General features: G+C 38.4%; 1 protein-coding gene across 1 annotated transcript; it reads right to left on the bottom strand.

Moving 5' to 3' along the window:
* Positions 1-379: 379 nt before the first annotated feature.
* Positions 380-27,615, bottom strand: HPGDS (hematopoietic prostaglandin D synthase). The gene is made up of 7 exons (XM_069593696.1): positions 27,511-27,615; positions 27,090-27,269; positions 17,455-17,596; positions 12,541-12,633; positions 11,041-11,150; positions 6,099-6,197; positions 380-2,214 (listed from the first exon to the last, which is right to left on the bottom strand). The coding sequence occupies exons 3-7, from the start codon at positions 17,585-17,587 to the stop codon at positions 2,050-2,052; spliced, it is 600 nt and encodes a 199-aa protein (XP_069449797.1). The 5' UTR covers positions 17,588-17,596; positions 27,090-27,269; positions 27,511-27,615; the 3' UTR covers positions 380-2,049.

Here is a 27,615-nt window from a genome sequence, read left to right as displayed (position 1 = left end):
TGACTTTGATGAGGTGTGTATCCAGATGTTTTCATCCATGTTGTAATCAGGTTGCTTATTTTATCGTTGATGTTTAAGAGTTCTTTATGTATTTTGGATAAAGTCCTTTTGCAGGTATTTTGCTCCTGTCTCTGGCTTGGCTTCTCATTCTTTTCATCCTCTGTTCTTTCAATGTGAAGGATTCTTCACCAGTCTCACTTCCTCCAGGGCATCTTCAGCTTTGTCACAGCCACTTTCCTCATTTATGTCGGTAAGTCTGCCTTCACCAAGTTCTTCAGACTGCGTGTGAAGACCGTCTTTCCGTTGATGTTCAGTTTGAGTTTCACTCCAGCATTACCACTTTTATTTACTGCACTTTCATCTTTGTTGGTGAGTTCTCTTTTTCTTTTTTTTTTTAATACTTTTAATTTTATTGGAGTAGAATTCACTTACAGTGTTGTTTCAGCTGTACATCTAGGTGATTCAGTTATACATAGATTCCTTGGTCATATAAGTAATTACAGTACTGTATAGAGTTCCCTGTGCTATACCATAGGGGGTCCTTGTTGGTTATCTGTCATATATAGTAGTATATGTATGTTCATCCCAAACTCCTAGCTTATTCCCCACTACACACACTTTAACCTTTGGTAACCATGAATTTGTTTTCAATTTCTCTAAGTCTGTTTCTGTTTTGTAAATAAATCCATTTGTGTCTTTTTTAGATCCCACATACAAGTGATACGATATTTTTCTGGCTTACTTAATGTAGTGTGATAATGTCTAGGTCCATCCATGTTGCTGCAAATGGCATTATTTCACTCTGTTATGGCTGAATAGTATTCTATTACGTATATGTTGCACCTCTTAGCCCTCTTCTGTTGACGGGCATTTAGGTTGCTTCAGTGCCCCTGCTATTATAAATAGTGCTGCGGGGAACATCAGGGTGCATGTGTCTTTTCAGATTATTGTTTCCTCTGGAAATATGCCCAGGTACATGATTGCTGGATCATATGATAGTTCTAGTTTTAGTTTTTTAAGGAACTTGCACACTGTCCTCCATAGTGATTATAACAGTTTACATCCCCATCAGCAGTGTAAGAGGGTTCTCTTTTCTCCATACCCTTTCCAGTATTTATTATTTATAGACTTGCTTTTTGGTGATGGCCATTTTGACTACTGTGAGGTGATACCTCATTGAAGCAACAGCTTTGATTTGCATTTCTCTGATAATTAGTGACAGTGAGCATCTTTTCATGTGTTTCTTGGCCATTTCATGTTTTCTTTGGAGAAATGTCTCTTTAGATATTTTGCCCATTTTTTGATTAAGTTGTCAGTTTTTTTGACAGAGTTGCATGACCTTTTTGTATATTTTGAAGATTTAATCCCTTATCTGTCACTTCATTTGTAAGTATTTTCTCCTGAGGGTTGTCTTTTCATTTGTTAATGGTTTCCTTTGCTGTGGGTGAGTTCCTTTTTTCAGTTACCCATTTTTGTAAAATGTCAAGTGGGTTTATCACTGAGAAACAAGCAGGCAGCCCAACGACACGCTTTGCTGTCTGTGCGTAAATGACAGGTGTGCAGTGGCCAGTCAGCAACAGACTGTGAAAAAAGTGGCACGATTGCTCGTCTGTTATTTACATAGTGACTTGTGGACTGAAGCGCGAGCAGCAAAACGTGTGCTTTATACAGTTACTCAGGAATGCAGCATGGAAACAAATCCAGACCATTTCTTTTTTTGGAAAATACGTGACTAAACCACTGTGACTGAAATTCATGCACGTCAGAACTAGTGCAAAGCATGGCCTGCCTGCATTGTAGACTATTTTACCTGGTTATAGGTAATGTGAAGCTCCTCTGGAGAAAAAAAGATACTGGAAAAGAGTCTTTTTTTTTTTAATCCCCTTTCCTCCTTTTGTTTCTTTTAATAAGCAGGATATGGCAGAAGTGACGGTGTTGGCGGAGCTGAGGGGATGGTGTATGCGCATGATGCAGCGTGTCGATGTAACTTCTTATCTGGTGAGAGTGATGCTGTGAAGAAGAATAAAGGTTGGAGGGGGCCGGCATTACCTAGAGTTTGGTCTGGGGCCTTCGCAGTATCCAGTCAGCAATGGCAGGAATGCTTTGGACTTTCTTCCGTAATGTCACCAGCCTGGGGTGGATGTCCAACAAATCAGGTTTAAACACCAAAAGTGTGGTACTGCAAATTTCCCAGTAGAAGTCTGCCCAAGTTACCTAGTTTAAAGGAAACAAATTTTCATTGGAATATAAAAGGCCTAATTTCTTAATGTAAAAAAAACATTGTTTTTTAAAATTCAGAATAGTCTGTAATTACAAAAGCAGAATGTGTATGTGATAGAAAATTATAGATAACACCATACTCCCAAGCCCAGAGGTTACTCATATTAACACTTTGGTATAAGGTGGTTTTTCTATGCATATGTGTGTATTTTTACTAAAATGAGATATTACAGTACATACTCTTTTGTAACTTGATTCAATCTCCACCTTTCTGTGACAATACATTTTTATGTTATCTAATACCCTATCAATGCTTTTCCATTTGTTTCTCAAATGTCTTTTATAGGACAAACCAGTATCCATTCTGGGACCATGCGTTTCACTTGGTTATATCCTTTAACTCTCAATTCAGAACAGTACCTCCCCTTTTTTATTCCATATCATTGAATTATTGAAGATTCCACACTAGTTCTGCACAATGTCCTGCCTTCAGGATTTTTATAATTATTTCATCTTTACCTTGTTCCTTTATATGGCAGAGTAAAAAGGAATAGAGTACAAGTTATCTTTAGAGAGTACATGGCTTTAAATTAAACACTTTAAATTAAATACTTTAAATGGCTAACATAACATTATATTGGATCACATCAGAAGACATGTCTGACCATTACTATCACTGGCCACTGTACAACAGGATAATGACAGCCTAGTCCTACTCTTGTATACCTTTTTTGTTTGTTTGTTTTTAATTTGTACACTTGTTTTGATCCTTTATGACTAGAAACTAATCTGGATGATGTTACTTTGGCTCCATATAAATGTCAGTCAAAGAGCGAAGTTTAAATATAGACTGTTCTTAGTTTTGCTTTTGTGTGGGATTTAATAATGCAGATTGCTAGTGTTTTATGAACTTGCTCAATAAACATCTGTCAACATTAATAGGACAGTTTATTGGTTAGAGGATTCAGAATTCAGTCAGCAAATATTTATGAAGTACCTACTATGTGCCCTGTACAGGTTAAGTGCTGGGATTGATTAGAGAGCAAGATGTGATACAAGTCCCTTCTCTGATGAAGTTCTCACTTTAGAAGCAGGAAGACAATCAAACATGGAAAGTGTGGTGCAGGGGATCGGCCAAGATTGTGGAGTAGAAAGCTCGCCTCCCTCATCTCACCTTCTCTTACAAGCACACCAAAAATCACAAGTGTCTGCAGAACAACCATCGACGAAAAAGACCAGAATCTACCAGAAAAGATCTACAACTAAACACATAAAGAAGGAACTACAGTGAGACAGGTAAGAGGGGCAGATTCATAATATAATTAATCCAGTCCCTTATCCTGCTGGGGACAGTTGACAAATTACAGAACAAACATGCTGCAGAGGCTCTCCCACTGGAGTGACTTCTGAGCCCCAAGTCAGGGCCCCTAGCCCAGGGGTCCTGCAACAGGAAGACAAGACCCCAGAGTATTGGGCTTTGAAGACCAGCAGGGTTTGATTTTGGAAGTTTTCAAACAACTAGGGGAAATAAAGGGGGCACACAAGATCTCACACCAGGATCCAGGGCAAACTCAGCACATTGATAGGCGCCTGGGCCAGATCTATCTACCGGTCTTGAAAAGTCTTCCAGAGAGGCAAGAGGGAAGTTGTGGCTCATGCTTGTTCTCTGTGTGTTCATGCTAGAAACAGAGAAGCTGGCAGCAGCCGTATATGGGAGCTTTCTACCACATGGACACTGGTAGAAAGTGTTCCCTACTCCTACTCCTACATATTGGAGAGGGTATTAAGACATACAGACCATTATGTATAAAATAAGCTATAAAGAAATACTGTATAACACAGGGAATATAACCAATATTATGTAATAATTATAAATAGAGTGTAAGTTTTAAACTGTGAATCACTATGTTATATACCAGTAACATATAATGTTGCACATCAACTGTACTTCAGTTAAGAAACAGAAAACAAAATCCACGTGAAGTGATAAGGGTGGTGAAGACAGTGATGAGAGAGGTTCTCAGGAGGATACAGAGAGAAGTCCTTTAAGAGGTGATGTTTAAGCTAAGGCTTGAATAATAAAAAGATCCAGACGTGCAGTGATTTGGGAATTAAACATTTCAGGTAGAAGGAAGAGTGAGTATAAAGGCTTTCAGGCAGGAGTATGACTTGTATCTAAGGGAAAAGCAAAACACCAGAGGAAGGGAGGAAGGGAGAAAGTGCTGAGAGAAGGAGTCAGGAGATAGATTACAAAGAAATTTTAATAAAAAACAGAAGAAAAAATCTTTTAAGCCATTTGAAATTGTTCAGTCAATAGGACAGAGAAAGGAACAAAAGACATGGCAAGTTTGCTTCTCTGTCTCCTCAGGACTCAGCAGGTAGTGACGAGAGTAAGTCCCAAAGTGTGGCAGAAAGCAGTATCTTCTCTTCTAGAATGGTGTCTCGTTGAAGGCAGCCGCCCCAACCTAACACAGTCTCTCAGTCAGATTTAGATTTGAACTTTTTCTTGGCAAGACTACTTCATAGGTGATGGTGTGCTCTTCTATTAGCTGGCCCATAATATCTGGTTCTCTCCCTTTTGTGATATTAACAGTTGTTGATAATCAGTGCTTAGATCCATTGATTCATCATGGGCTGGAAGATAGCAGTGGTTTATTTTAATCTCTCCTTACTTATTAACTAAAAGCATTTATGAAGACAAACTTCGTCCTGTCTTTTTTTTTTATCTTGAGGTTTAATTGGCATAAGAATGGCAAGATAAATGCTTTATTCAACACCCTCCCCCCCAACCCCACAGACACACACACACTTTTTGGTTTTCAGTTTTCTAAATATAGACAGTCTGTCTCTGGCTTAACAGTGGTTCAGCTTTGCAATTTTTTGACTATACCATGGTGCAAAAATGATACATATTCTTTAGAAACCACACTTTGAATTTTGATCTTTTCCCAGGCTAGTGATAGGCTGCCTAGAACTCTCCTGTGATGCTGGGCCGTGGCAGTGAACCATGTGATCAGGAGGGTAAACAACCGATTTACTTAACAACCATTCTGTTTTTCACTTTTACTACAGTGTTCAATACTTACATGAGACATTCAGCACTTTATTATAAAGGTTTTGTATTTGACAGTTTTGCTCATCTTTGGCCAGTGAGAGTGTCTACAAGTTGACTGCTAGGTCCTTGACACAACTCCAATTTGGGGTTTGTTTTTTTTTAATAATTAATTTGGTTCTGGTATAACAAAGTATTCCCAGCTCATGTTTTACATTTCCTGTCCCAAACTGAGAATGAGCTGTTTCTCCAAGAAACTAGTTACTTTTAGAATTTGGAGACAAGGATCTGGGTCCTAGGGTTGCCCAGGACAAGTAAGTTGGTCATTTTTTCAAGAAAAAGACACACAATGGTTTTTTCTTTACCCTGAAATAAAGTACATTGTGAACTGAAACTGGTGTATGATTAATATTGTTTGCCCTGAGAAAATATTGCTAATGAGATGTGTATAGTCAAATCACTGTGTTTCACCACTGATGATGTTTCTTAAAATAGTTTTTTACTGATAAGAGTACAGAGGTATTTCTCCACATACTCAATTCACCAATTTGACACAAGTTCATTTGTTTCACTTTGCTCTAGTTTGTCAGTGACAGCTTTTTAAAATGTTTTTCTCAATTGTTATATACTTCAGTATGTTTTTCCAAAGTTAACGTCACCAAGAAAGGTTTATTCAAAGAAGTCTAGCTTTTGTCCCTCTAACCTACTTCCTACTTTTCTAACCTACTTCTTCCCTGCGGGTAACACTTTTTTCAATACATTTTTATAGTTTTTGATTTATCCATGTATAGGTACATGCATTTTTTAAGATGTAAAACATACTCACAGAGTCACCAATAAACCACTCGTTTTCCCCTAAGTATGTGTCCAAACTTTGCAGAAGAGGAGGTGCATCACAGGTAAGTAGCTCCTTAAATATCTGATTCTAGGAGAGAGAGGAAAGATCACTCTAAGGATAATAGGAAGAAAAAGAGTTGAAGAGGAAATAGATCACATTTTTGTCATCAGTTCTTATAGTTTTTTTCATGTATCATGACTAAATCATTCATCAGTAAAATCTTTTCATAGTTTTTAATCCTGATTTTTGTTAGTGAAAATTATTCCATTATGTTTTTACATTTCTAAAATCCCCCCACCTTTTGGGGCTCACTCCCTTTAAAGTTAACTAGTGTAACTAAAGGTAAAGAAATTAACTTTATTTTCTTGGGCTAGATTCCTCCAGTTTGGCAGTCTTACACTTAACAGAAGTAGTATGCTTTGGGGCCTTTATGAATTTCCTCTCTTTGACTTAACATTGTACCTTAGAGTGAGATCCTCTGCCTTGAATATTATCTATAAAATCCATCATTGATGTGTCCCCTTTTGATATAATTTATAAGATATTACAAAGCAAATAATATCCTTGGGGAAAAAAATGAACAAAATATACCCACTTAAATAATTATCTTTGTTTTTACTTAAATCTCTGAAGAGCAAATAATTTATTCATGGTGTCTTTCTTGGTAAGAATTGTTTATTTGTTTATGAAAGCTGGGCTGGTTTGTATTATGGATATGAAATATAAACTCAAAAATACTATAAAATATGCATATATCATCAGTATTCATAAATGACCATAATAAAATTCAGCCTTTATTAATGTCAGATAGTGGATAACTCCTTCATCGATTCACTGAGTTACTATTATGACTTAGCTAGGTAGTACAGATTATTATAATGCCTTATATTGAGGAATACAGTTTATAAAAGCTTCATTACACCTTTACATATGTTTGTCACATATCACAAACAAAAGGTTGGGAAGCTTGTCATTATCTTGATTTTATATGCTTTCCGTGGCTCTGTACCACCTTTGCATATATGGTTCTCTCTTTATGGTAAATATATTCATGGTTCTAAAAATAATGGGAGTCCTTTAGCCCCTTATACAAAATTTGTGAGCTAGAGGCAATAGGCCCAGAAATGTGACATTTCCCACAACTTAGCTTAGCTCAGCATCAGTTGGGGAGGCAATAGCCAGCTTGGCTGTCCTAGAATAGCTGGAAACAGGAGGGAGTTCAATGGAACAGGATGTAGATGCTGTACAGCTTTCCAAAAACTCCTGTGTGCTCACTTGGGTAATTCTACTTTTCCTGCTGTGCATTTCCACAGTGTAAGAGGCACTAGTGGTTTGCATATGCAGTGCCAGATGAAAATCTTATCTCTTCACTCTTGACTTCTCCTTTAGCCTAGGTTCTCTTATTGTCTGGTGAGAATCATCTCAGTCTAATGAAATGTAGATTGCTAAACAGCATAACCATTTGTGTTTTGAGTCATTTTAAATATTCACCAGAATAACCTAAAGAAGATAAAGTGTTTTTATGTGCTGTGCTTAGTCATGCAGTCGTATCCAACTCTTTGTGACCCCATGGACTATAGCCCACCAGGCACCTCTGTCCATGGGGATCCTCCAGGCAAGAATACCTGGGGTGGGTTGCCATGCCCTCCTTCAGGGGATCTTCACCACCCAGGGATCAAACCCAGGTCTCCCACATTGCAGGCAGCTTCTTTACCATCTGAGCCACCAGGGAAGCCCCAAAATGTTATTATACATCCTTTTTAAAATATATTTTCTGATAAACCCTCGATAGCCATTCTTATACTTCATGGATTCAGAAATTTCCTACCTCCTTCTCCGGAGTTATAAGGCAGTAGATTTGTGCACACTGAAAAGTTATTGCAATAGTTTTCTATCAAACAACCTTTACAGGATTTAAGGAGGTTTGTATATTTCTCCAAAGAACCATTTTAAAATCCACACTTAACCAAAATCATTTAGTATTGGAAATGGGCCACTGATGTTCCTTCAGTCCTGCTTACCCATCGTCCCCCACCCACAAACCCCTGTCTTGTTCTTCAGATGAGAAAACTGAAACAAATGCATTGTATAAGCACAGAAATTCTAGTTGATATATTCAAGGATTTTCAATGTGACCAATGCTCAGAGACAAATTTTGCCTGTAAGTTTAACTTTCTTAAATTTTAAATTAGAAATGGAATTTTTTATCACTGATACATTGATAATTAAATAAATTTGATAGATTTTGTTTTAAGCACATATAGTAAGAGGACTATTTTCACTATCTTGACTGTTTTTCATCTTTGAAAATTTTACCTGACCACAAGGTGGCAGCAATGCAACCACTACAGAGAAACTAAGTGACAAGATACGAAAGAACTGTGTTGTTTTTCATTGTATTCTGGTCAGGTCCTACTTTCTAATCAGATAATCTGATAGCCTGGCTATTTGCAATAATTCTGTAACACATTGTCCCTTCATATGATTTATTCATAAACTTGAATTATGTCCTGTGAATGTTGGGTTTTATTTTGTTTTGTCGTAGGTAGTATGTAAAAGCATTGTTATTCTAACACAAAGGTAAAGTTACTCTCATCATAAATGTTCAAAGACATTTTCCTTTGGGAGATTGCTTCTGTTATGGAGCCTCAATCACAGAAAGGTACAAAGTAGAGAAATAGAGAAAAGCAAGCCAACATGGGACAAAAACCTTTAAATACTTTTTTTTCCTGAAATGAGGATTATATCTGCTTGTTTCTACATTTATAAGGATATGTGAAATGTAGATGTCATGTCTGACAAATAAAAGGAAAAATGATGAGCACTGAAGTGTATAATACTACTATTAATAACTAATATTTAGTAAACACTTTCCTCCTAGCCATGGATACTTATTCTACTATTTAATCCTCCCAACATACTTCAAGTGGGCTTCGCTGGTGTCTCAAAGGGTAAAGCGTTTGCCTGCAATGTGGGAGACCCGGGTTCAGTCTCTGGGTTAGGAAGATCCCCTGGAGAAGCAAATGGCAACCCACTCCAGTATTCTTGCCTGGAGAATCCCATGGATGGAGGAGCCTGGTGGGCTACAGTTCACAGGGTTGCAAAGAGTCGGACATGACTGAGTGACTAATACTTTAAAGTAGATTGTATGCTATCCCTACTTTATAGACATTGACTATGAAAATTTATAGGGAGTTAAGTGACAGCTGGTGAAAAGAGAATCAGGGTTCAAGCCTGGCAGTCTGACTCCAGAGCCCAAATGTGTTTCTATCATCAAAGCTGAGCCTTTATTTAAGACTTTGCTCTGGTTAATCAAGTATGTGTGTACATATATACATGTGTGGGTGTCTCCCCCACACGCCTTATATTTATATCAAGGAACCAGCAAATGTGAATACTTTTATGTTCCAAATATCTCTGTTTAAATCAGAGGGTCCTAATCAAACAAATGGTATTTAGAATAAATGATGGTGGTGGTGGTTTAGTTGCCAAGTCGTGTCCGACTCTTGTGACCCCATGGATTGTAGCCCACCAGGCTCCTCTGTCCATGGGATTCTCCAGGCAAGAATACTCGAGTGGGTTGCCATTTCCTTCTGCAAGTAAATATGCTTAAGTAAACTGATAAGACTGCCATTTGTTCTGTGCTGTAGCTTTTCTTTGGTGGCTCAGTTGGTAAAGAATCTGCCTGCATTGCAGGAGACATGGGTTTTATCCCTGGGTGGGGAAGATCCCCTGGAGAAGGGAACAGCTACCCACTCCAGTATCCTTGCCTTGGAGAATTCCATGGACAAAGGAGACTGGCGGGCTACAGTCCATGGGGTCACAAATGGTCACAGCTGAGCGACTAACCCTTTTACTTCACTTAAGCTATAACATATACATAATAAATACTCCTGCACAGCTGATTTGAATGACTGCTGGCCCTGTGACATTACACTCAGTGGTTAAGAATGTGGAGTCTGAGCCACAGTGTCTGGGATTTGAATTCTACATGTACCACTTAACAGCTAAATAACCTTAGGCAAGTTATTTACACTTCTACTTGAACCTCCATTTCTTCATCTGGAAAATGAGGATAACAATTTCCAATATTTAAAATGAAGAAGCCCTGATGATAAAAGATATGAATACTGGGGATGTGCCTCAAGTAAACAAAGGAATAAATAAAAACAGAGGAAAGCATCCAGGAAACAGGACTCCAGCTCAAGAGAAAGATATTCCTGGGATGGCAGTGAAGGGAAGTCCAATGGTAAAAGCTGTGCAAAAACCTAGACAGCTCTACAAAGGAGAATGGCAATCTCTGGCTGGATATCTCCAAGGAAATAATGGAAACAACAGATTATCTGATGTCATTGACTTTGTGGAATACATTATTGGCAGGCTATTGGGTAGTGTGGGAAGGTTCAGCAATAAAAGTGAAAAAGAAGCAAATGAAAAAAGGCAATTACTCCTTTGAGGAAAGTGAGAAAGGAAATATAATCAAAGTATACCACAGTGCACGGTTCTGCACACTAATTTCATAGGCATTCTAATGTAATGACTCGATTTCACCACAAAATTTTAATATTAGGAGTTTGGGAGAAGGGAATCAGAAAGACTGTGTAGGAGATAGATGGTCATTAGTCTCATAAGTCTAACAAAACTATCTAAAATTTGTGAATCAGAGAAAGCCATATTTACATATCCTATATGGAGATGTCTAAATCCTAAAGAAAGAGCTAAAAGTGTTAAAATGAGGGCTGCACCTGAGGAAGGGTTAATACAAAGAGGTAGGGCGGGAATCACTGTAGTGCTTTGTTTTAAACTTTTTACTATAACTTGATATTTTAAAACTAGAGGTATGTTTTATTTTGATAAGAAGGAACTTTTAAAAGCACCTAAAATAACATTTGGCAGATGGATATGATTAATAGCAAACTGATCACATTACTTTTATATCTTGTCTTTTCTCTGCCCAAGGAAAACGAGACATGAAATCATCCAGTGTGTCCACAATTGCATCCACTTGACATTGTTCAAGTTCTGTTTTTCCAGCCAAATCTATGGAATAGAGAGAGGACATTTTATGCCCAAGAATATACTCAATTTAATTTACCATTGTAAAGCTTTTTTGTAAAAGGCAGCATATTCATATGGTTCAAAAATTCTGAACAGTATACAGTAAAACAGTATCCAGTGAAAAGTAACTTCCACCTCTGCTCCCATTCACTTCATTTTGTTCCCTACCTACCTATCATATTGGTAACCATTTTCATTCATTTATCTTATATTTTTCTGTTGTTTCTTAATGAAAATAAGAATACGTATCCCACTCAACATGCACCTCTCCCCATATATCCTAGTTTTTCCTACAAGTTCTTTAAGGGCATCCTTGCCCTTTTTTCAGGCACATAGGATTCCTTTACGTGGAAGTGCCACTATTTACTTAACTAGCCTCAACTGATTAGGTTTCCAGTCTTTTGCTAGTACAAGCAATACTGCAATAAACAACCTATACATATATTATCATTTATCTTGTAGAAAGAATTACTGCTACTTGTACAGATAGTTTTTTTGTCAAGAGCATGTGTTTGCTTTCTAGAAACTGCAAGTTTAAAATAATAGAGATAGTTTTTTTTTTCCCTGCCATTTGATCAATATTTTGCTAAGGAATCATTGGTTTTCCTAAATATATTCTCATTGGTGTCAATTTAAAATGCTTCTGTGTAGAAGCATGCTGAATTGGTTGCATTTCTGCAAAGGAAACATTAACAAAATGAAAAGAACCCATTGAATGGGAGAAAATATTTTCAAATGATATGATCTATAAGGGGTTAAGTACCCAACATATATAAACAGTTCATACAATTCAACATCAAAAAGGCAATGCAATTAAAGAATGGGCAGAAGAACTGAATAGACATTTTTCCAAAGACGAAATGCAGATGACCAACAGGCACATGAGAAGATGCTCAGCGTCACTAAGCATCAGGGAAATGCAAATCAAAACCATGATGAGGTATCATGTCACTCCTGTTAGGATGGCTGTCATCAAAAAGAACATAAATAACAAATGTTGGCAAGAATATGGAGAAAAGGGAACCCTCCTACACTGTTGGTGGAAATAGGTGTGGTCATTATGATATGCACGCTAGCAAAAGTTTGGGTTCAGATACATCTGTCTAATTTTTCAGCTGTATTCCAAGAAGGGATTGAGAACAAAGAGGTGTGGGGCAGGAGAGACTGGGCAATATAAGATAAAATTAATTGTCTAGGGAACTCAGGGAAAATTAAACTGATAGAGATGGTATATTTATACTAACTTGGCATTCAATCCCGTTATCCCTTGCACTGTATAGTTTAATCTCATTCAGTAATAGAGCTGCTAAATGAATAGTAAATATATGCCATGCATTTTTTCAGTTATCAAGAACCTTGAAGAATATGTTACCTGTGTTTCTGGTCAAGTATCTTGCTATTGCTAGACTCTGGTGAAGGTTAAGTCCGTCAACTTCCAAAATGGGGATTTTGCCAAATGGAAGAGCTTAAAATAAAATAAGCAAATAATCAACTTCCAGAACAAAATCAAGTCATAATACTTTTGTTTTACTGATAATTGTGGAAACAAAGCGTGAGAGTAACATTGCAGAATTCGTGAATATTTATTCTGTAAGGGATATTGTCAGTTACTCAGTCATGCCTTACTCTTTGGGACCCCGTGGACTGAGCCCGGTGCCAGGCTCCTCTGTCCATGGAATTCTCTAGGCAAGAATACTAGAGTGGGTTGCATTTCCTTCTCCACGGGATTGTCCCAACCCAGGGATCAAACCCAGGTCTCCTACATTGCAGGCAAATTCTTTACCCTCTGAGCTACCAGGGAGCCTATCTAGTGCAGGGGTCCCCAGCCTCTGGGATCTAATCCTGGTGACCTGAGCTGATGTAATAATAACAGAAGTAAAGTGCACAATAAATATAATGCACTCGAAGCACCCCAAAACCATCACCACCCCCACCTTGGTCTATAGAAAAATTATCTTTCCGAATCTAGCCCCTGGTGCCAAAATCTAGTCCCTGGTTGGGGGCTGCTGCTCTAGTGGAATCTTTACATTTCACAAGTTAAAAAAAAAAAAAAAAAAACTTGTTAGAAAAAAAAGCTGGCTCACAGATACAGAGGACAAACAAGTGGTTACCAGTGGAGAAAGGAAAGGGGACAGGCAATATAGGGGTGGAGAAGTAAGAAGGACAAAGTATCATGTATAAGATGAGCTACAAGGATATATTGTACAACGTGGGGAATATAGCCAATATTTTATAACAACCATAAGTGGACTATAACATTTAAAAATTGTGAATCACTATATTGTACATCTGCAACTTATATTGTATGGCAACTGTACTTCAAATTTTTTTTAGAAGGGGGGAAATGAGTTGTTAGAAGAACTGCTACAGAATTAGTGACAGAACTGGGTCTAAAATCCAAGTTTACATCAATGCTTAGATATACTATCTCACATACTTACTGCGTAACTTTTTAAAAAACTTCTCTTTTAAAGTCTCATTAACTTTTCAGTCTTCTGAGATTATATAAATTATTCTTTAAAACCACAGTCTGAGGAATATGGAGTTTTGATAATTGAGTTATGGTAAGGAATTTAGCCAAACGCTGATTCTGATGAGGGACTTTGACGTCTATAGTAAGGCAACAAGCATATTTGTACAAATATACAACAGACTCAGAGAAGGTGTTTTAATATTTCTCTGTAAATCCTACTTTGTTTTCTTATCGAAACCTATTATATTTTTGTCAGAAAGTAATTTTTATTCTTTATTACAGAAACATTCTAAGTTGAAGATAAATACAGATTCTACCACATAATTATAACCATTTTAATATTTTAATTGCTTTCCCATATACATGTAAATTGGAGTAGGAAATGGCAACCCACTGCAGTATTCTTGCCTGGAAAATTCCTTGGACAGAGGAGACTGGCAGGCTGCAGTTGGTGTGTTGCAGAGTCGGAAATGACTGAGCAGCTAAGCCCACATGCATACATATAAATATAGAATCATAATGTGTATAATGTTTGTAAACCACTGTCTTTTTAAATTTGATGATACCTTTCCTTTTTTCTTTTTTTTACTTCTGTTTTTCCCTGCTTGTCTGCACCGTGCAGCCTGTGGGAATCTTAGTTCACCAACCAGGGATCACACCTGTATCCCCTGCCACGGAAGCGCCAAGTCTTAACCACTGGACTGCCAGGGAGGTCCCTGATAATACCTTTTTAAACCTTTCTAAATCAATAAAACACCATCTTTTGAACAGCATGCACTCTGCCATATGAATTAATCACGATTTTCCCTACCTGTGCCTTGCTTGCTCAGTTGCTTCAGTCATGTCTGATTCTACAACCCTAAGGACTGTAGCCTGCCAGGTTCCTCTGTCCATGGCAAGAATACTGGCAGTGGGATGCCATTTCCTCCTGCAGGGGATCTTCTCGACCCAGGGATTGAACCATCATCTCCTGTATTGCAGCTGGATTGTTTACCACTGAGCCACCTTAGGTTTGGACATAAAATTATTTTGGAACAAGGGAAAAGAATAAAGTGCCACTTATAATCCCATGACCCTAATTCAACTGCTAGCATCAGCCTTCAAGTGTCTTTCATATGCACTGAATAGTGCAAGATGAACTATAGTTCACACCGAGAATAAAAACCTCTTTGAATACTCACCTAATTAAGCATGCCTCTTACTGTTCTAGGTGTTTGAGAGACTCGGTGAGCAAAACAAAGTCCCAAATAAAGCTGACACAAGTTGTGATGCCTTAGTGAAGCATAGTGTGTGATGAAGAGTAAATAACATGCCTAGCATTTTGGGGGTTGCTTCCCTCGTGCTAGTCATTGTACTAAATATTGAACATGCCCATTAGGTCTTCAGGTACTTACAACAGCTCTATGAAGTAGGTATTAACTACCATCTCATTTTATAAATGAGGAAAAGTTATGTAAAAAGCCCAGATCACACACCTGGTAAAGGTGAGATCCAAACTGAGGTCAGTTGGAACTCTTGCTCAGCTGTTTTTAATTCTAAGAGCCATGTTTTGAGAAAGATATGAAAACTCAGAGCAAACCCAGAGGATAGTATCCAAGTTAGAAAGGAGTCTGAAAATCACATTATATGAAGATTGGCTGAAGAACTTCACGCTGTTCACTGAAGGAGGCAGAGCAAACTAAGTGGAACGTAAAGCCATCTCCAATGTGGCACAACTATCAAAGGGAAGAAAAACCTTACTCATTCCAACCATCTCTAAAATGCAAAACCAGAACCAAAAAAAAAAATTGTTTTTCCAAGAAGAAATTTTTAAAGGGCAGATTTTTAACTCGAGATCAAGAATAATTATTTTACCGTTGGAACTGTTAACAGTGGAATGTGTTTTCGTATGAGATGGTAAGCATTCAGCTACTGGAAGCCTTTGAGCCAAGCTTGGGATGATTGCCAACAGTTGGAATACAGGGCTGCATCTAACAAGAAGAAATTTAAGAAGACAAATACAAAGTCCTTTATTTGGTTCCAGAAAAAAATAATTTCAGAGTGTTGGAGTTGTAACTTAACAGGAACACCTGTCAAAAAGCTTTAAGAGATTTAGTGATGCTGAACGTAAAGCCTCAGTATGCTATAGCTGCCAAAATAGCTACTGTGATCTTGGTAAAATGTCTTAGAAAAATGTCTCAACTTGTGCCAGGAGTGATGGTCCCAGTCTACTGTGTGCTGTTCTTATGCCTGGAACATTGTTTCCCCATAGGTGCCACACGTAAAATAGCAGAGTCTAGCAGGGGCCTGTTCTACTTGGGTGTTGAGGAAACCTAAGCCAGGGGAAATAAATAAATAAATCTCCTCTTCAGGAAGAGGGGACAACTGTCCCTTGAACCTACATGTGATTGCATATCTCAGTCTATAGGAATCAGTGTCTAAAGTCAAGGCAGGGAAGGTTAGACTTAATTTCACAATGATCAGAGAAACAACGAAGTTCCAAAAAGTCGATATCTAAATAGAGATACACGTGCATGAGTTACCTAGGGACTCAGTTCTGGATTCAGCCAAAGACTGTCTTTATCTTCAGAGCATTTTCATTGACTACACAACAATGGCTTTTTCTCTATGATATTTTAAAGATTCTAAATTTCTTCGAATAATTGGACGTGAGAGAAAAAAAAAATTGTTCTTCCCTTATTAAAATGGTAATTCCAAGACCAATATGTGAAAGCCATATGGAGATAATTTCAGTTTTGTATAAGGAAGTTTCTTTTGAAAGTTTTCCTCCCCTCTACTTTCTGTTCTTCCTTCCCAGAATTTCATAGAAATGTTGCACCTCCTGAACTGACTGATTCTCAACTGTCCTTATCTTTTTTCTCTTATTTTTCATTTTTTCCTTATTTTGTTTTCTGGAGGATTTACTTATTTTTCATCATTTTATTTGTCTGTTTGTATCAACATTAGCTGAAGAAAATTTTGTCTCTGAGCACTCCTTTTAGAGTGTATAGAGTATTTTCTCTTTTCTCTGAGGGTGGTATATTTTTTTAAGTTGTTTTCTTTCTACATTATCTTGACATCTTCAGAGATGAAAACGGTTTCCATCCCCTACTTCAGAGATGGACTCGATAGTTCTAAGGTTCTTCCTACCCCCTTTGCCAGTGATTGGTTCAGAAATGGGCACATGGACCAGCCTGAGCCAGTGAGACATGAGAGGTTTGCTGAGGTCTCTTGGGAAAGCTTTTCTTCCTTCTGGGAACACTTAAGGGAGCAGTGTTAAGTTTTCTCCTATAACCTCTCAAAATTGCTGCTCAACACTGCCAGGCTGGAATTTCAGCAAATATATTGCTACCAGCTTCTTGATTCAGCCAACACAGTGAGGGGGAAAACTGAATAAAGCCATCCTTGGAAACCTGGCCTTCTGGATTTTCAGTTATATGATACAATTTATGTCCTTGTTATTTAAGCCATTTGGTTTTCTGTTAAAGCAGCTTATCTGATCCATTGTCCAAATGCTATTGATAGCTGAGCAAGCCCAGTCAATTCCAATGGTCAAAAATTTAACTTCTGTATTCCTCCATTTCAGCTCTTGTGATAGAGCTTTATGTTCAGTTATTTTGATATGCTCCCTCTGTCAAGTGTGTTTTTTTACCGCAAGTAGGAAATTTCTGGGTCACATAGCATTTATTTAACTTGCCTGAACTGCTGTTTCTTAATGTAAAGCTACATAAGCTCTAAAAACCTTTATATTTTCTTTTCCCCCGAGAAGAGACAAAAGGTTCTAGAAACATTTCCTCTTCATACATTTCCATCAACAATGTTTATGCTACTTACTTGACTTGATTTCAGGCCAATCAGCTTGGTCTATTCTGTGGTCTTCATATTTTATGTCCAAATAGGCAAATATATAACGAATAATTTCTGCTCTCCCCCTCATATTAAAATAAATGAGTTTGTAGTTTGGCATGGTGTGATTCTGGAAAGAGTGAAATAGAGGAATTATTTTAACAGCTCTAGAGATGTTTCAACATTTTTCTTGAAGGACTTTTTGAAAAATTTATGGCATTGTCTGAGATAACCGGAGACATTAGAGGATATTTCAAAACCAGAATTATAAATCATTATCTTAATAACATATGGGGAAGATTTGATAGAAATAAGATCCTGACTCTTTAAGAACTAGCTGGAACATTTCAGTGAAATAACCAAATTCAGGTTTTATTTATAAAAAGATATCGGAGAGTACCTATACATCCAACTTTGGAGAATGGAGTTAAAAACTTTGCATTTTAGGATTTTTTTTTCTTCTGCCTTTAGACACTTGTAATGAATGGTGTTTGACATCTGCTTTGTTGTTTGCTTTGGTGACACAGCTGAGTTTGTGGGGACAGCTGGGTAAGGATTGCAAGGGCATGGTACGCGCAAGAGGCATGTAAACCAGCATGTCAATTTGTCATGCTGTGATTCCACCCCCCACCCCCACCCCCGCCCGTTGCTTTTTCCTGAAGGAAGGGAAGACTAGGGGAAATACTGCTCTCTTCTCTTACTGCATCCATGCTGCTGAGTTCTATTGTGTTGCTTCGACATACAAACAGACCCCATATTGGGGACTTCTGTTGGGATGGGATGATGGTGAGCATATTTCTTTATTCCCTCTGCAGGGGAGCTAAGAAGAAAGACACAAATATTTCTTATATTTCAGGAAGTTTGCTAAAACAGGCTATATTGGTTAAATGGAGGTCGTCGTAATTTTGTGAGTTCTTTGTGATTTGTACAATTTCATTTCTATTAGCTATAAACATTTAGTAATTTTAACCACTAATAGTAGAATGTACTGCAATCTTATAATGATTAGGCAACTGAAGCACATTTTCATTTGAAGTTCCATTCTTCCACTTATTTTCTGTGTGCCTTTGGGTGAGTTAACATAGTAGTATCTCCAAATTTCAAAGTCCACTTTTTATAAATGGAGATACTAATATAGATTTGGAGATTTAATGCAGTAACACATGTAAAGCGTTTAGCACAAAGCTAGACACTGAAGTTTTAGCTGTTAATAGCTTTGAATTCATTCTACTCAAGAATAAACACCATGATTACAGCACACAAAAATTTAATTAAATAAAAATAATAAATAGCATTTATTTATTTAAAGTACTGAGCTTCAAGAGTTTATTCTCTACTAAGGAAGTCTTTCAGAGATATGAATGGAATATTAGATAAAAAGTTGGCTGAATTTGGAATGCAAAGTTCCATCTGAAATCACTTCACATAAAAGATAAAACATAAATCATAAAAATCTAGATTATCTAGCTCATGTCTTGAGTACATGTGATCTCAAGTGTCTATCTGTGGGGATGCTGATGGGGAACAACTGTCTGATTGTTTATCTAGACGCCCTCTGGATCCAGGAAACAGTGATGGCAATTCGTAGCATATCTGTTTCTCTAGGCCCAGGTTTTTTCATACCTTGGTGCTGTGGAGGTGGCACTCCTTGTAAGAGACAGAGTCACCCTAACAGTCCGTGTCCTGTCCACCTCCATTAGCTAGTCGAGTCCCCACCCAGGTGAAATGTGGCACATACCACACATCAGCATGTGAGGGAATGTTCCCTAAAGAATTCACTAGAGTAAACTAATGAAAATTCCAAGGTTTACAGCCCCAGATTCCTTTGGGATGAAACATGCATATAGGATGTCCACATTTGGGGCACTAAATGAAGTGCCCATCAGAACAGTGAGGTTGTTTTCCAAGTTTCTTGGAAATATTGAGCTCAGAAATAGTGGAAAATATATGAGAACAAAAAAAAATAGTGGATAAAAATGTGAAGTAATAAATATCCTTCTGAAAAAAATTTTACATAATTAAAATAAAGGGTCCACTTTTTTGCAGGGTACAAAATGTAATTGTTAGGATTCCTTCGTCTATTTGTTTAAAATCTCAAAAAAACAAAAATAGCTTTTAGAGTGGAAGTGTTGTTCTTAATTGGAGGTTTTATTTGAAAAGCATTTCTTGTTGGGGTCCTTTAATTGGACCAGAAGCTGGTGATCCAGTGTCAACAATAAGAAAGTGAAAGAAGGAAAGAGGCTAATATTCCCTGGGTTACGCAGCCAGCTTCTGCCGTCCAGGGAATCAGCCAGAAATAGAGAGAAGGACACGGGGACCCAAGTCTCTGGTGGAACAAGGGTGCTTTATTAAATTCTGTGTGAGTATATATACTGTATTACAAGGTAGCTTCTTCAGATAAAGATCAAAAGACCAGGTTTTACAAGTTACCAAGGAAATAAGGAGCAATAGAGGCCATAAGGCCAAAAGGCAATCCATATGAAAAGAGGGTCATAAATAATCCCTTTCTCCATATGCAAAGGCTAATTTAGGAAATCCTATGCAAGCATCCAGTTTCTATGATCTTAGTCCTGGGAGTGGCTTGCCACTTCTCTCCTCCTGACAGGAACTGATAAGGAACAGAGGGCTCAAGAGATACAGGAAACAGCACACAGGAATCCTAAACATTAAACATTCTCTGACAATTTCCTGCTATTTAATTGATTTTTATGCTATTGGCCAGTGCTCCTGAGGAAATTATGAACTTCTTATAAACATTATCTGTGAATATAGACTCATATTGTCCATAGGATCAACATTTTAAATTAAATATAATCTTTACTCATTTGGTCAAATACCACATAATTCTACATGAAAATGAGGCGGTTGTTAATTCTGCAAAATCAAACTATTTTACATTGTATTTAATTCAAGTAAAGAAGACATTTAAAAATTCCTAGCATGAATTGGTAGCTGTCTATATTTCTCTGCAAATATATCTTTACATCTAAACTTTGGCACAGGCCCATGGACATCTGACAAATGCTTATCTTGCTTTTAAGAACATGCTTTCAACAGTCATAACTCATTAATGAAGCTTTACTTTAACATCACATTTCTGTAGTTACTTGCATAGTTATATTTTCTACAAAGCAAAAGTCTGGTTTCTTAATTTTTACAGTTATAAAACTCCAAACTTGAAGACTTTTATTTTTTAAGATATATGTGCACATTTTACAACAGAAAACCAGTAAGTACTAAAGATAAAAACTGTTGGAAGCATACACTGACTCTAAAAATCCTTTCTATATCTTATAAGCTTTTGCAGAAAAACTATCAAAAGGAATTCCAAGTAAATGTTTTCATGGCCAATGAAAACATAAGGAAATTTACACTAAAATCTAAAATAGAATAACATATTTTTTCCCTGATAGCATTTAGCAGTATATCTGTAACAATATACTGTTGATATCGAGAAGAGATACCCCGTGTCCAAGGCCAGGGCGGCGGCCGGGAGGAGCTACCCCACGCCCGAGGTCAGGGGCGGGGGCCGAGAGGAGCAACCCCACGTCCAAGGAGTGGTGGCTGTGCGGGCATGGAAGGGCCTAAAGGAGCTATTCCACGTTCAAGGTCAGGAGGGGTGGCAATGAGGAGATACCCATCGCCCAAGGTAAGGAGCAGTGGCTGTGCTTTGCTGGAGCAGCCATGAAGAGATAACCCACGTCTAAGGTACGAGAAACCCAAGTGAGACGGTAGGTGTTGCAAGAGGGCATCAGAGGGCAGACACACTGAAACCATACTCAGAGAAAACTAGTCAAATTAATCACACTAGGACCACAGCCTTGTCTAACTCAATGAAGCTAAGCCATGCCTGTGGGGCCACCCAAGACGGGCTGGTCATGGTGGAGAGGTCTGATAGAATGTGGTCCACTGGAGAAGGGAATGGCAAACCACTTCAGTATTCTTGCCTTGAGAACCCCATGAACAGTAAGAAAAGGCATACTGAAAGAGGAACTCCCCAGGTCAGTAAGTGCCCAATATGCTACTGGAGATCAGTGGAGAAATAACTCCAGAAAGAATGAAGGGATGGAGCCAAAGCAAAAACAATACCCAGTTGTGGATGTGACTGGTGATAGAAGCAAGATCCGATGCTGTAAAGAGCAATATTACATAGGAACCTGGAATGTCAGGTCCATGAATCAAGGCAAATCGGAAGTGGTCAAACGAGATGGCAAGAGTGAAAGTTGACATTTGAGGATTCAGTGAACTAAAATAGACTGGAATGGGTGAATTTAACTCAGATGACCATTATATCTACTATTGTGGGCAAGAATCCCTTAGAAGAAATGGAGTAGCCATCATGGTCAAGAAAAGAGTCCGAAATGCAGTACTTGGATGCAATCTAAAAACTGACAGAATGATCTCTGTTCGTTTCCAAGGCAAACCATTCAATATCACAGTAATCCAAGTCTATGCCCCAACCAGTAACACTGAAGAAGCTGAAGTTGAACAGTTCTATGAAGACCTACAAGACCTTTTAGAACTAACACCCAAAAAAGATGTCCTTTTCATTATAGGGGAGTGGAATGCAAAAGTAGAAAGTCAAGAACACCTGGAGTAACATGCAAATTTGACCTTGGAATGTGGAATGAAGCAGGGCAAAGACTAATAGAGTTTTGCCAAGAAAATGCACTGGTCATAGCAAACACCCTCTTCCAACAACACAAGAGAAGACTCTACACATGGACATCACCAGATGGTCAACACCGAAATCAGATTGATTATATTCTTTGGAGCCAAAGATGGAGAAGCTCTATACAGTCAGCAAAAACAAGACCAGGAGCTGACTGTGGCTCAGATCATAAACTCCTTATTACCAAAATCAGACTGAAATTGAAGAAAGTAGGGAAAACTGCTAGACCATTCAGATATGACCTAAATCAAATCCCTTATGATTATACTGTGAAAGTGAGAAATAGATTTAAGGGCCTAGATCTGATACATAGAGTGCCTGATGAACTATGGAATGAGGTTCATGACATTGTACAGGAGACAGGGATCAAGACCATTCCCAAGGAAAAGAAATGCAAAAAAGCAAAATGGCTGTCTGGAGAGGCCTGACAAATAGCTGTGAAAAGAAGAGAGGCGAAAAGCAAAGGAGAAAAGGAAAGATAGAAGCATCTGAATGCAGAGTTCCAGAGAATAGCAAGAAGAGATAAGAAAGCCTTCCTCAGTGATCAATGCAAAGAAATAGTGGAAAAGAACAGAATGGGAAAGACTAGAGATCCCTTCAAGAAAATTAGAGGTACCAAGGGAACATTTCATGCAAAGATGGGCTCGATAAAGGACAGAAATGGTATGGACCTAACAGAAGCAGAAGATATTAAGAAGAGGTGGCAAGAATACACAGAAGAACTGTACAAAAAAGATCTTCACGACCAAGATAATCACGATGGTATGATTACTCACCTAGAGCCAGACATCCTGGAATGTGAAGTCAAGTGGGCCTTAGAAAGCATCACTAAGAACAAAGCTAGTGGAGGTGATGGAATTCCAGTGGAGCTGTTTCAAATCCTGAAAGATGATGCTGTGAAAGTGCTGCACTCAATATGCCAGCAAATTTGGAAAACTCAGCAGTGGCCACAGGACTGGAAAAGGTCAGTTTTCATTCCAATCCCAAAGAAAGGCAATGCCAAAGAATGCTCAAACTACTGCATAATTGCACTCATCTCACATGCTAGTAAAGTAATGCTCAGAATTCTCCAAGCCAGGCTTCAGCAATACAAGAACCATGAACTTCCAGATGTTCAAGCTGGTTTTAGAAAAGACAGAGGAACCAGAGATCAAATTGCCAACAGCCGCTGGATCATGGAAAAAGCAAGAAAGTTCCAGAAAAACATCTATTTGTGCTTTGTTGACTATGCCAAAGCCTTTGACTTTGTGGATCACAAGAAACCGTGGAAGATTCTGAAAGAGATGGGAATACCAGACCACCTGACCTGCCTCTTGAGAAATCTGTATGCAGGTCAGGAAGCAACAGTTAGAACTGGACATGGAACAACAGACTGGTTCCAAATAGGAAAAGGAGTACATCAAGGCTGTATATTGTCACCCTGCTTATTTAACTTCTATGCAGAGTACATCATGAGAAACGCTGGACTGGAAGAAACACAAGCTGGAATCAATATTGCAGGGAGAAATATCGATAACCTCAGATATGCAGATGACACCACCCTTATGGCAGAAAGTGAAGAGGAGCTCAAAAGCCTCTTGATGAACGTGAAAGAGGAGAGTGAAAAAGTTGGCTTAAATCTCAACATTCAGAAAACGAAGATCATGGCATCCAGTCCCATCACTTCATGGGAAATAGATGGGGAAACAGTGGAACCAGTGTCAAACTTTATTTTTTTGGGCTCCAAAATCACTGCAGATGGTGATTGCAGCCATGAAATTAAAAGACGCTTACTCCTTGGAAGAAAAGTTATGACCAACCTAGATAGCATATTGAGAAGCAGAGACATTACTTTGCCAACAAAGGTCCGTCTAGTCAAGGCTATGGTTTTTCCAGTGGTCATGTATGGATGTGAGAGTTGGACTGTGAAGAAAGCTGAGCACTGAAGAATTGATGCTTTTGAACTGTGGTGTTGGAGAAGACTCTTGAGAGTCCCTTGGACTGCAAGGAGATCCAACCAGTCCATTCTGAAGGAGATCAGCCCTGGGTGTTCTTTGGAAGGAATGATGCTAAAGCTGAAACTCCAATACTTTGGATACCTGATGTGAAGAGTTGACTGATTGGGAAAGACTCTGATGCTGGCAGGGATTGGGGGCAGGAGGAGAAGGGCACGACCGAGGATGAGATGGCTGGATGGCATCACTGACTCGATGGTCATAAGTCTGAGTGAACTCCGGGTGTTGGTGATGGACATGGAGGCCTGGCGTGCTGCGATTATGGGGTCGCAAAGAGTCGGACACGACTGAGCGACTGAACTGAACTGTAACAATAATCTCACTTTGCTAAAGCCTTTATTTCATAAGGATAATGAACTAAAAGGATGAACTTAAAACACATCCCTTCCCCCCACCCCCAACAAGGGATGCAGTGAGGATCAAGTTCAGGGTAGAGAAGGTGATGGAAGGTTGTTTAGTGAGCCAACCACTTACTATCTGAATGCCCTTTGGCAAGTTAGTGTTTCTGGCTTTACTTTCCTTACCTGTAAGATGGTGATGAAAATACTGTCTGTAAAGTACCAACGAGATCAAACCAGTTAATCTTAAATCACCCCTGAATACTCATTGGAATTATTGATGCTGAAGTTGAACTCCAACACTTTGTTTGGCCACCTGCTGTGAACAGCTAACTTATTGAGAAAGACCCTGATGCTGGGAAAGATTGAGGGCAGGAGAAGAAGAGGGTGACAGAGAATGAGATGGTTGGATGGTGTCACCGATTCCATGGACAAGAACTTGGGCAAACTCTGGGAGATGGTGAGGGACAGGGAAGCCAGGTGTGCCAGGTGTGCTACATGGGATTGCAAAGAGTTGGACGTGACTTGGTTACTGAACAATAAAAGTACCACCAATACAGTGCTCAGTGCATGGTATTTACTGAAAAATAAAAAGAAAAAGGAGGAGGGTGAGAATAGTTAAGAGAGAGGGATGGTTCCCCCTAGCAGTGGGGAAGAGTCCGGCTTTGTGTGATTCAACTGGCCTCAAATCCTCGAGATCGTGTTCTTTGGTAAAACCTATTCTGCTACAGGGACATAAAAAGCGAAAGTTATATAAAAAGAAGATACAAAGTTAGAATCAAGAGTGAGAGAAACTTTGCCTAGACCAAATGAACAGAAATGAAATGCAGTGAGCAGGATCTGGAATTCTGCTGGCAGCATTGGGCAGCCTAGACCTTAGCTTTTTTCAGAAAGAAAAAGTGAATGATTAGTCATTCAGTCGTGTCTAACTCTTTGTGACCCCATGGACTGTAGCCAGCCAGACTCCTCTATCCATGGAATTCTCCAGGCAAGAATACTGGAGTGGATTGCCATGCCCTCCTCCAGGGGATCTTCCCCTCAAGGGATCGAACCCAGATCTCCTGCATTGCAGGCAGATTCTTTACCATTTACCACTGGGAAAGCCCCCAGGATATTTTTCAGAATAAAAGGGAATAAAATCCTCTACACAGGATGGGAGGTTGGAGGAACCTGCTTGAAACATAGGTAAGGAGTGGAAAGGAAGAGACAAAATTGTCCTTCTTTGCAATCAAATGATTACCCATATTCAAAATCCAAGAGACTCTAGAGGTAAACCTGATCCTAAACTTCAAATGGAAATGCAAAGGACTAAAATAGTCCCCTAAAATTTAAGAGAATAGAGGAGAGAACTTGACCTACCAGATAGCAAGACATATAAAAAGCCGTGTAATTACGGTAATGTGATGTTTGTTCAGGACTAGATATAGGGAGATGCATAGAGTCTGGAGACAGAACCCCAGATATATGACAGACAGGATAGTACAGTGGGCTTCATAACAGGAGTAGGCTAAAATGTTTGGGAGACAAAAGAGGAAAGATACACCTAATTAGACCCTGACTTCACATGATACATAGAAATAACACCCAGGTGTATTATAGACTGGAATATGATTTAATGGGCCTGTGCAAATTCCAGTGTCATGCTGGTCACTTATTTCCTGTTAGCTTCGTCTCTGAGCCCTGTCATAGTCATTCTGTGTTAGGGGAAGCTGCATTTATTTCCTGAAATGATTTAGAAACAAGAAGGAAAACGTTTGATCACCCTTAAGGGTCTCCTGTACACCAAAAACTAACTGCTACTCTTCTCCCACTCCTCGCCAAGTCATGAGAAGTTCCTGACTCGGCAGATAAACAAAAAGCTTACTTCAGCTTCTTTTTTAAAAATAAGATATAAAGATTCTTAAAGAACACAGGGGTGGATGACTAACTAATACCCTGGATAGGTATTAGTTATCCACATAAAAACTCATGTGAATGTAGCCATTAAGTGCAAAGAAAATACAGCTTTTGATATTTGCTAAACTTGTTTAGAAATTAAATACTTTACGTAGAAAATAGTAGTGCCTTTGAAAAATTCTATACTGGGTATTTCCTTTCTTTCTCCTAGGTTTATAGCTCTTTTTTACTTTATGTAACACTGATACATTTCAGCCGAATGACAACAAAATACAGAAATGTTTAAGCCCAGAAGCAATTTTCATGCAGTCATTGAAAATACAAACTATCTTTATAAACCCATTTAATTTTAACTAAGTCTTTATTCTAATCTGTATATTGCTGTAAGAGTACAGTAAAACAGAGTCTCAAAAATTCTAATGTCTCTGCTAGAAAAATGACAACATCCAAATTCAACTCTCCGGCAAAGGAGGCTAAGATTCAAATATTTTGTTAAGCACTTTAAAGATTTAAACAGATTATTTGAAAATGGGATAGAATTTGGAGAGTAATTTTGATGGATTTTCACTTACAAAATAAAGAATTTACAATTTTACAGTCCAATCTAAAAACAGGGTATAAGACAGACACATATAGAATATGACAGTAATTAAAATAAGCCTAAAATGGAGAGTGAAGATTATAGCATTTCTAATCTCTGTACAGTTCAGTCATATCACTTACTTGGGCTGTGTCTCTGTGGAGTTTCTAGTATCTTCTATGCTCTTGTATGATTGCATTTGGGTTTATATGATGAGTAAGATCAAGCCACAGTGATCAAGATCATCGGTCACAAGCCAATGAGAGAAGTGACTTACTTCCATCTAAGTCTCTTCCTTCATTTGTTAGATGAAATGTGCCCGCCTAAAAGTATAAAGACTTCCAGTTATTCTTGGCATTTTATAGGCTCTCTTGTATAAATAGCCCGAGTTATTTGCATACAGTTAGTAAAGTCAGTGATAGGTGTCTATTGCTACATGTTCATTTATTTTTAAGACTTTTTTTTAAAATAACAAAAGAAAAAGAATCATAGGTCTGAAGAGAAAAAGAAAATTTGAGAGAGAGTAAACCCTCTTTACAGATATATACACAACTTGCTCCTTACCTCACTAGCTCTCCTTGGTGAGTCCTCTGCTAGTCCTTGGCTGACCACCTCCTCCCCAGAACCCTCCCCAAACAACCTCATCCTTTGTCTACTCATCACAGTGTC

Source organism: Ovis canadensis, chromosome 6 (assembly GCF_042477335.2).
Source record: "Ovis canadensis isolate MfBH-ARS-UI-01 breed Bighorn chromosome 6, ARS-UI_OviCan_v2, whole genome shotgun sequence".
NCBI lineage: Eukaryota > Metazoa > Chordata > Mammalia > Artiodactyla > Bovidae > Ovis > Ovis canadensis.
Note: the sequence above shows the minus strand (reverse complement) of the source record. Positions and strands in the feature narration are given on the sequence as shown.